This window comes from Vigna umbellata, chromosome 6 (assembly GCF_029865625.1).
Source record: "Vigna umbellata cultivar VRB3 chromosome 6, Vumbellata_1.0, whole genome shotgun sequence".
Taxonomy (NCBI): Eukaryota; Viridiplantae; Streptophyta; class Magnoliopsida; order Fabales; family Fabaceae; genus Vigna; species Vigna umbellata.
Genome location: NC_142170.1, coordinates 23,502,279 through 23,512,686, shown reverse-complemented (window position 1 = coordinate 23,512,686; position 10,408 = coordinate 23,502,279). Strand labels below are relative to the sequence as shown.

General features: G+C 33.2%; 1 protein-coding gene across 1 annotated transcript; it reads left to right on the top strand.

Annotated features, from left to right (window-relative positions):
• The first annotated feature begins 661 nt into the window (after window positions 1-661).
• LOC124829935 (protein neprosin-like) lies at window positions 662-2,553 on the top strand. Its single transcript, XM_047303526.2, has 7 exons — window positions 662-827; window positions 921-1,007; window positions 1,105-1,287; window positions 1,381-1,545; window positions 1,647-1,700; window positions 1,845-1,991; window positions 2,089-2,553. The coding sequence occupies exons 1-7, from the start codon at window positions 684-686 to the stop codon at window positions 2,485-2,487; spliced, it is 1,179 nt and encodes a 392-aa protein (XP_047159482.2). The 5' UTR covers window positions 662-683; the 3' UTR covers window positions 2,488-2,553.
• Window positions 2,554-10,408: the final 7,855 nt, after the last annotated feature.

The window sequence follows — 10,408 nt, the reverse complement described above, 5'->3', positions numbered from 1 at the left end:
ATGTACTGAAGTGAAAAGTTTAAATTTGTGCATATGTGGCTCTCCTTTAAACTTTGATTATTTGTTAACCGATGCCAAAAGGAACACATGACCTTGATTTTTTCATAACTAAGACCTATAAATTCGTGAAAATTACAAAAATATTATCATACCTTTTTATGCTTTATTTTTGTCAAAATCGAAACCTATTAAATGCATTAAAAACCCATTTTTATACTAGTATTTTCAACACAGTGTCAATATAAATATCTTTTGGTATTTTGAAAATTTTTATTGATTAATATTTTATATATTTTCATCCATTTAATGTTACAATAAATGTAATATAATACTATAATAAATAAAATATTTAATACCATTTAATATTTAGTTATACACGTAATATATTTTTTGAGAGTCTAACTGGTAACATGTATTTCAATTTAAGATATTATTTTATATTTAGTGTGTAAGGTGGAGTATAATATTTTAATATTATAATAAATGCAATATTTAATATCATTGACTATTTAGCTATACCCGTAATATATTTATTATTGAGAGTAATAACTAGACTAATAACGTTTATTTAAATACTATTTAATTTAATAAATTTATTGATAGTAATAACTGTTTAGCTTTCCATGTAATATATTTATTGAGAGTAATAACTAAACTAGTAAGTAATTGACAATCTTGAGAAAATGATCAATTCTTTTCTTCTTGTGTGTTTGGTGATAAGTGGTGTTAGCATACCAGTTCATTGTTCTCAAGATACACTCAAAGAAGATTTGGAACTTGAAAGACAACTAAAGCTAATCAATAAGCCTCCTGCCAAAACTATTCATGTATTTTAGAATACCTTTTATATATTACATGTTGAATATATTCTCATTATATTCACTAATTTTCTTTTATATATTGTATTTTAAATTTTAAAGACAAAGAATGGAGACATTGTTGATTGCATTGACATTTATAAACAACTAGCATTTGATCATCCTTTATTAAAGAATCACAAGATACAGGTATATATGTATTATTTTGAATATCATCATACTTTAGATCTTTCTTTTGATTGTATTGCTTGCTATTTAAATATATATTTGTATTGTTTAATTGCAGAGAAAACCTAGTTTTCAAAAATCAAGTACGAATAATTTAGCAGATAGATCTAGTTTTAGACTTGAAGAAGTTCAATGTCCTAAAGGATATATTCCTGTTCGGAGAACAACAAAAGAAGATCTTATTAGAGAAAAACAGTTATTAAGAAACAATATCTTCGTTCAAGACATTCCTGGTGTGCATGTATGTTATTTCTTTTTGAACTAAATTTCAAATTTTGATGATTTATTTTTGTTAATTACACCATGTTTAATTCTTATTTTTGTACTTTTGCAGATTGCAGAATTGGCTCTTTCATCAAAATATAGTCCATATTATAGCGTTAACGGACGAAATAGTATTTATAATCCACCTGTCACTAAGGGTCAAATGTCTCTTTCTCATGTGTGGGTTCAAAATGGACCCATAAAGACTAACAATAAAATTAGTCTTGGATGGCAAGTGAGTGTTAATTTATTATTATATCTTTTTTTCCAATAACTATTATATGAAAAAATATTTAATTTATGTTTATTTGTGTGCAATCTCACATTTTGATATAGGTGAGTTCAGATTTGTATGGTGACAATAAAACTCATTTATACGCATCATGGACGGTATGAACCTCTACATGAACATGAAATTCCAATTTTGTTTCACATTATTTTATTTTTTTAATTCAGGAAGCATTTATATTAAAAAAGAAGAAACATGAATGTTTCATTTATTCCAAATTTAATGTGATATTAAAAAATATACAGAGCGACAACTTTCACAACACAGGATGTTACAATCTTCGATGTCCAGGTTTTGTCCACACTAACAAGAGAACTTATCTTGGTGCACCTCTGACAAATATATCTTCTTATGGTGGAACAACTTTTGATTTTGTCACTTATATTTACATGGTAATGATATTGGCATTAATATTTCATGTAATATTATATGATACATACAGGTGATGTAGTATTGTTGACAAAATGTTATGTATACATGGATATTCAGGACCAAACAACCAAAAACTGGTGGCTTCAAATAGAGGGTACAGATCTTGGATATTATCCTGCAAAGTTATTCTCTAACTTGACTTCGGCAGATAAAGTAGGGTGGGGTGGAAGAACATTGACTCCTCACGGTTCTCTCAGCCCTCAAATGGGATCTGGACATTTTCCTGATAAAAACCTTTATGATGCATGTTATTTCAGAACTATGACTTTTGAAAATTCATCTAGAATAAGGTTTGGACCAGAAAGATATCAAACAGAAAAGTACATTGACAAACCTAAATGTTATGACCTTACGTACTACGGCAATGCTTATGAAGATGCTCCTGGACATTTGCTCTATATGCTGGAATTTGGAGGACCAGGTGGTAAGTGTGATGATAAATTAGTCCACTTTTAGTAATTGATGAACTTCCTAAATAAATATTGTTACTATCATTAGTATTAATAATTTCCTTTTCAACCATTCTCGTGTTTTGATCGATACTTTTAATATTTCGATACTGAAAAAATATTGTTAAGATCATAGCATACAACATCCACATTGTAAGATAAGATATGACCAAATTAAATATAATGCAAAAAGGTATCAACTAATGTAATGCATATATGAATATGATCCATATAAATAGAGCTATGATAAACCCACATAGTTGGCAAAACATAAGTGCAAACTATAACTGTAACCTTTTTAAGATTATGAAATTTTAAAAAAATGCCTCAATTGTAACACCAATTCGGGTGTAACTGTTTATTCTTAACATCTATTTATTTTCATAAAATATAAATTTCAACACCACCTATAAAAAAATAATAAATCATAAGTACTAATAGATAATTAAAATTACACGTCTTTAAATAACATTGTTTTAGAATTACAATCCTTGTAAAAGTTTCTAAATTTTTTTCTTAGCACATCTCTCATTTCTATGCATGTCTAGCTTCATTTATAACATTATTTACTCCTATATAACAACACGAATCATTATAAACATCGCACAAACACAAACAAATAAAGATGAACTAATTAAATAAAACACAAGATGAAGACATTCATTCACCCATAATAATCAAACTATCCATTTCAGTCCATCAATCTTCTAAATAATTTCAAAATCCACTATCACATCATTCAAGGAGAATCAACGCATTATCTCAATCTGAGTGTCTCATCAACAACCATATCTTGACATATAAAAATGTATAAGTGTCACTCCTACCACTCTTATATGGACAGGTACACATTATCATACTAATATATGGAGTCACTTTCCACCACTCTTATAAGAGCTTCAAGGTATTGACTAAGTTAGATACCATTTTATAAACTAAAAAGTTTTGATATCTAAAATAGTCTCCATTATTAGTAAAAAATTATAATTAAAAATTTCTCATTTAGAGTTTAAATTAGTGTCTAACATTAGTTATCAAAGTTTTAGCGACCGACTATCATGGATTCTAAACTAGTTTGTTATATATTAATTTAGACTCAAAACGATTATAATTTTTTATTAATAATTGAGTATTTTAAATACCAACAAATTATAGTTTAGTGTCCAACATACTCTTGATTGTTATTTAATAATTCTTTAATGTAACTTAAAACCATTCTTCATTGAAAATTACGTCAATTTAAATAGTTTTTGGTATTTTCAAATTTTTTATTCATTAATATTTCATATATTTTCGTCCAACGCTATGAAATATTTAATACCACTTAATTAAATAACAACCAAATATTTTTATTGTAGATTTTATTCGTGGATATCTACAAATATTTTTGTCATCTCTAATTGTTAGAGATTAATTTAGATTTTAATTCACAAATTAATTATAATTTTTTTTATTAATAATTGATTATTTTAAATATTAACAAATTTTAGTTTGCTGTCCAACTTAGTCAATATAATACTTAATTAGCTTGGTTTAAATTTGATTGTAATTAGCTTGGTTTCATTGAAAAATTGTGTCAATTTAAATAACTTTCAGTATTTTCAAATTTTTAGTGATTAATATTTCATATATTTTATAGAAATTTAATGCTATAATAAATGTAATACTTAATACTATTGAATATTTAGCTATAAATGTAATATATTTATTGAGAGTAATAACTGAACTAGTAACGTTTAATTCAATTTAAGATACTACTTTATCTTTAGTGGGTTATGTAACGTATCAGTACGTAATTGACAATCTTCAAAAAATGATTAACCATTTCTTGTTGGGTGTTTGGTGATAAGTGGTGTTAACATACCAGTTCATGGTTTTCAAAATACACTCAGAGAAGATTTGAAACTTGAAAGAACACCAAAGCTAATCAATAAGTCCCCTATCAAAACTATTAATGTATTTTTGAATATCATATATATATATATATATATATATATATATATATATATATATATATATATATATATACATATATATATATATATATATATATATATATGTGATTCTTATTATCAAATGCAATTATGCAATTATTTATAATATCAATGCAATTATGCAATTATTTATAAATATTCATTAATAATTTTCTTTTATGCCTTCACTAGTAAAAAATAAGGATTTTAACTCGTGCATTAGACATTGGTTTAGTTGTAACCGAAGCAAAAAATGGTGCGGTGGCGTTTTTGTAATTATCGCAAACGTATATGACTAGGTTCAAAAAGAACCGATGCCTAAAACTGATGCGTTGACATTTCTGTAATTATCAGAAACGTATATGCCTCAGTTCATAAGGAACCGATGCCTAAAACTGACACGGTGGCATTTTTGTAATTATCGCAAAGGTCTATTACCTAAGTTGTTTAAAGAACCGAGGCATAAAATTGCTAAAATTTTTTATTTTATTTTTTTTGAGAGGGTTTTGGCATCGGTTCTTTATAGAACCGAGGCCGTAGACCCTTATTGCCTCGTTTAAAAAATAACCGAGGTAATAACATCTGTTTAGGGTTAAATTTCGTGAACAGGCATGGTATTGCGCCGCTCCTCTTGTTTGTGGTGTTGCACCACTCCTCTTGTTCTCCCATTTTCTTTCACGTTGCCAAGAGGGAGGCTTCCTTCCTCTTCTCTGTTCCTTCCTCCTCTTGTTCCGATCCAACCTAGCCTAGGGTTCTTCGTCTCGCGCGGACAACCAACTTGGAGGGATCATCAATGGCGCGAAGGAAACGCGAAGAGGGCGCAGCCGGGGCACAAGGGCACAGTTGCCACTCTTCTTCTTCTATTTCTTCTCTCCATTCTGATTCGCAGCGAAGGAGGAAGCCTCCTTCCCTCCCCTTTTTCTAATTTCGAATGGGTGTTTTTTTGTTTGATTGATTCTCTGTAGGTGGTGGTGGGAGCATGCTGTCCTTGTTCTTGTAGTGATTTGGAGGTTGCATCGTTGTCCTTGTTCTTGTAGTGATTTGGAGGTTGCATTTCAGTGGACGTTGATGGATTGCGACCAAGGACTAATGTCTGACCTAGCAAATCGCAAAAAAAAACACAACAAAAAAGAAAAAACCCCTATACTGCCTCGGTTGGATTTGAACCGAGGCAAAAGCACACACCTTTTTGCCTCGTTTCTAAACCGAGGCAAAAAGCCTACACTTTTCACCTCGCCTGTATATGCCTTGGTTGTAGAGCCGCTGCGTATAAGCGAAAATAACCGCTGTTGTTTCTCTATATTGTACTAGTGCTTGTATTTTAAATTTTGAAGACAAAAATAGAGACATTGTTAATTACATTGATATTTATAAATAATTAGCATTTGATAATAAGAATCACAAGTTACAGGTGTGTATATATATATATATATATATATATTTGAATATCATCATATTTTAAGCTTTTTTTATTGCATTTGCTTGTGATTTAAATATATATTTATATTGTTTAAACGCAGAGAAAACCTAGTTTTCAAAACCAAGTAAGAAGAATTTAGCAAGTAGACGTAGTGTTAGACTTGACAAAATCCAATGTCCTAAAAATTTTATTCTTATTTGGATGACAATAAAAGATTATCTCATTTGAAAAAAATAGTTATTTCATTCAAGATATTTCAGATGTTCATGTAAGTTGTCTCCTTTTCAATTGCATTTCAAATTTTTATGATTTATTTTTGTTAATTACTATGTTTGTACTTTTGCAACTTGCAGATAACACAATAGTAGATAAATTTCATATAGTAAAGGATGCTCACAAAATTAAACGTGAGAATCATGATGGAAAGAAACGAGAAACAAGACAAGTAGAAGAAAACCAGAAGCCAAACCAGAAGAAAAGTAAAAAGGGTGAAAAAAGAAGCATACATATCTATGTTTTACAATATGTGTAAAAAGATAATATAAAAGAGAGAAAAATAGAAAGGGAAAAGAAGTGGGCCGAGCTTCTTTCTATAGGCCCAAGTGTAGAGACTATCATCCTCCTTCATGTTGGGAGTAGATATTAGTTATTCCCAGCTTGGAATGAAGATATTCAAACACAGTAGGATCAAGAGGTTTGGCGAAGAGGTCCACAGCTTGTTCAATGGTTGAAATAGGGAGCAACTTTAGGAGGCCATTGTTGATGGAAGACCTGATTTGGAGCAATCTGGATAGCTGATAATGGTTGAATTTACCGTTATTTGATACTTAATTTTGATACTAAAAACACCCTTTTTGACTTAGAAACTAGCTTGGAATCATAGTTTTGATGAATAAGAGTGTTGAAGGTTAATTTAATGGTTTTGTGCTAGATCTCCTTGTTTTCAATAGAAATTGAGATGATTTGGTAGAAGAGTTGAAGTAGTTAGGAGTTGGAACTCAGGAAGAGATGAAAAATCATCATAAAGGAGGATCGTAGTAGCGTTGAACACCACTTTAGGGGCCCTCAATGCCAGAGTACACTGTCTCACGCTTGGCTGCCCTTTTTCTAGAGCCCTCAATGCAGGATGCCCCTGGCTCGCGCCTGGGCGCCCTTTTCAAGAGCGCTGAGCACCATTTCCTCGAGTCGCACCACACATGCTTGCCTTCTGAGCTGACCTTGAGCGTCAGTTCTAACCCGCACACCGCCTGGGCGCCCTAAGTGGGGCATTGAGCGTTAGTCTCGTGGGCTTGGACCCGTTTTCTATGTTCTATTTAAGAACTTGGACGTCCTAGGGTTCACATCTTTGGACGAAATAGGCACAAAAACACACTCTTTGATCCCTCGGAGGCAGATTTGGATGCGAAAGCTCCTATCTTCAATTTCTAGGGTTTTATCTTTCATTATTTTTTCCATTATTCATCTAGTTTCATCATGTCAATGGTGAACTAAACTCTATTTGTTTTTGGGGAATGATGTAACCTTTGTAAACTCTCATGTATTGAATTGATTCTTGATTATATATGCTTCTTTCATTAATTGTTAGGGTAATTCTTCTTCAAGTATTGCTTGCTTTGATTAACTCATTCATTAGCACGATATATGATTTGCATGAGTACCGGAAGATATCTTATAATTCATGTTCTGGAGAATTATTCCCAGAAGTAGTATTGCTCAGGAAGGGGGGTATGAGTTCTGGTTGTCTTAAGCTTCTGATCTTCAGAATTAATTATTAGGAATGCTAGGAATCGTATGAATTAATAGTTAAGGATAGGCTTTCTTCGTCGAGGAATCGAGTTTGAAGTATTGTAGATAGTAACATTGACATTAATGAAGAAGTAGAATTCGTATATGCATGAGAGTAAACTAGGTGAAATCTAACCCCAACAACATATTCATCCCATAATATCAAATTCGTTCATCTTTGCACTTTTTTCCAATTGATCAAATTGCATGCATATTTACTTTTCAGTATTTGCATTCTAAACCCAAAAGAGTTTGTTTTCAAGTCTTATTTAATCAAGAAGTCACATAGTTGTTTAGGCCGTGAGTCTCTAGGGAAACGATACGGGATGGCCTCTTCATCAGGCAAGAGCATCAAGACTATAGGATCCAAGAGGAAGGATAAGGAACCAGAACGTTCCTATGCCAACAAGTTCCTTTCCCGCAAGCATGAGCGCCACTTCAAAGTTGTCCAAGATAGGAGGCTACTATTGGAAAGGAAGGTTGGACTGATACCTGACTTTGCTCCACAGTTTGGAGAGTGATGAGTTAATATTTTCTTGACTTCACTTAGTTTAGGGTACCAGATTTAATTAGGGAAGTGTGTTTAAATGTTCAATATTTCCCATTTTTGCTAATTATACTTAATTTAACCATAAATTCTTATTTTAATTAATTTGAATTATCTGAGGCTAATTATTTGTATTATTAATTGTAGGGAAATTGTGAATAATAATTTGGGACATTTAGAGATTAAATGAGAAATGATAATTGGGCCCAAAGATTAATTTCTTTCGGTGGAAGCAAGCAGCATGCACATTTCATTTAAAAGATGCAAGGGCTGTGACGTGAAGAGGAGAACACGCTGTTTGGAAGCACAATTATTACATGGGATTTTCATTTATTCCAACACACATGAGAGTCACGTCCAGCAGGTGAGCCACGCTATGCATTTTCTTTTCATTGCAATCATTTGGTTGGATCCATTTCAGGCTTTGGAGAAAAGAGAAAATGATGGCTTTCTTTTGGAGTTGCACACAGCAGCAGCGTTGACGCAGGATTCAAAAGAAGAAAGGGCCCATGAGAAGGAACTTTGGATAGCAAGGCTACAAAAGGGTGTGACGGGCAGCAGCATGTGGTGGCAAAAGAAGAGGAGTCCAGCACAGTCCAAGCACACAGGGTGTGACAGGCAGCAGCCACCTGAAGAGTTTTTCTTTCTAGAGAGAATAACAAGCATGGGCTTCACGCTTCCAGTAGCTAATTCACGTTTAGCAAAAAGGAGAGCAAGGCATGTGGTGACATAAAGCACACGACCCTTGAGGGAAGGAGCACAAGCGGACACCAGGATTCACTTGGGCTTTCATGGATGTGAAGGAACGTCCAACACATGTCCAAGGAGAATGAAGCACGCTAGATCAGGACGAGAAAAGTGGGCTGGTTCATGAGGGCAGCAACACGTGGAATTTAGGGGATTCATCTTTCATTTAATGGAAGCACACAGCTCAGGGGAGTAGAGCACGCTCATTTGAGGAGAGCAGCCGCCAACGAGGAATCTTCTTTCTCTTTAGGAAGTAGAGGCCACGCACATGGAGGGCTACGGCTGAGGAGAGAACGTACATTTCATTTTGGCTGGAAGAGTGCACCCGTGGAGTCATTCTTGAAGAGGGAGAGGTGTTGTCACGGTGAAGAAGAGGAAGCACACGGAGGCAGCGAAGCACGCTGTGACGTCTAGAAGGAAGCACAATTTTATTTTCTTTATTTGGAAGCTTTTGGACACGGAGAATAGGATAAGCACGTCCAGCGTTGGTGTGAGGAATGAACGGAAGTGCTGATTTACTTTGCTGCAAGGAGAGAACCACGATCCATATATTTTTTTTGGAAGAAGAGTAATTCTCGATTTCTTTTTGTTTCAGCAGTGCATGAAATGAGTTACACACATTTAATTTTCTTTAGAAGCATGAAAGGTGGTGTCACGGCCTGCTTGCACACAGAGACACATTTCATTTTAAATGGATGAAAGGCATGTGACGTGAAAGAGAATGAACGATGATGAAATTTTGGGAAGCACGGTCACGTCCAGCATTGAATGGGGGTTGGAATGGTGAGCACGTTGTTGCAGCCAATTGCTTGAGAATGAAGAGGTGATTAGATGGGGGTAGGTGTACTTATACGGTGGTTGAGTTGAGAGAAGAAGTTTAGTTCATTGCTTGGGAAAGCACCGTCTTGGTTGCTGGAAGAAAGACAATGTCTCCCTTTAATTCTTATTCCATTTGAGCATGCACGTGTGACACCTTTAAGGAGAGCACAAGGCCATAGCTGTCACGTCCAAGGGAGTAGTCCCAAAAGAAGTTTGGTTCAATCCTTTTACCATCCAAGTGTTTTTATTTCTATTATTTGTTGCATTTTAGTCTTCATCATCTTCATCTTGTTTTCAAATGCTGCAATCTCGGTTTGCTTTTATTGATGCTTCTACTATTGCGTTTAATGTTTAAGTTTATTTGGTGCATTTCAATTAGGCTGTTGTTACGTTTTTTGCGCGTTTACTGTTTCAACATTTTATTTTCAAATACTGATGAATTATACATTCTTTGATTTTGCTGTCTTTTACCGTTCGACCTTACTGTTTTGACATTTACTTCAACACTTTCAATTCTGGTTACATCTTTGTTTAATTTCCAATTTAATTTAGTTTAGCTGCATTCACAAACTCTTTCAAACCCCCCCACTATGTGTTTGACCTAAGTCTCGAACCACATTTGGTCCTTGAGAGACGA

Coding starts and splice junctions, on each gene's coding strand:
- LOC124829935 (XM_047303526.2), top strand. CDS start 684: ATGATCAATTCTTTTCTTCTTGTGTGTTTGGTGATAAGTGGTGTTAGC. Junction 1,546..1,646: donor AAATTAGTCTTGGATGGCAA/GTGAGTGTTAAT, acceptor ATTTTGATATAG/GTGAGTTCAGATTTGTATGG. Junction 1,701..1,844: donor ATTTATACGCATCATGGACG/GTATGAACCTCT, acceptor AAAAATATACAG/AGCGACAACTTTCACAACAC.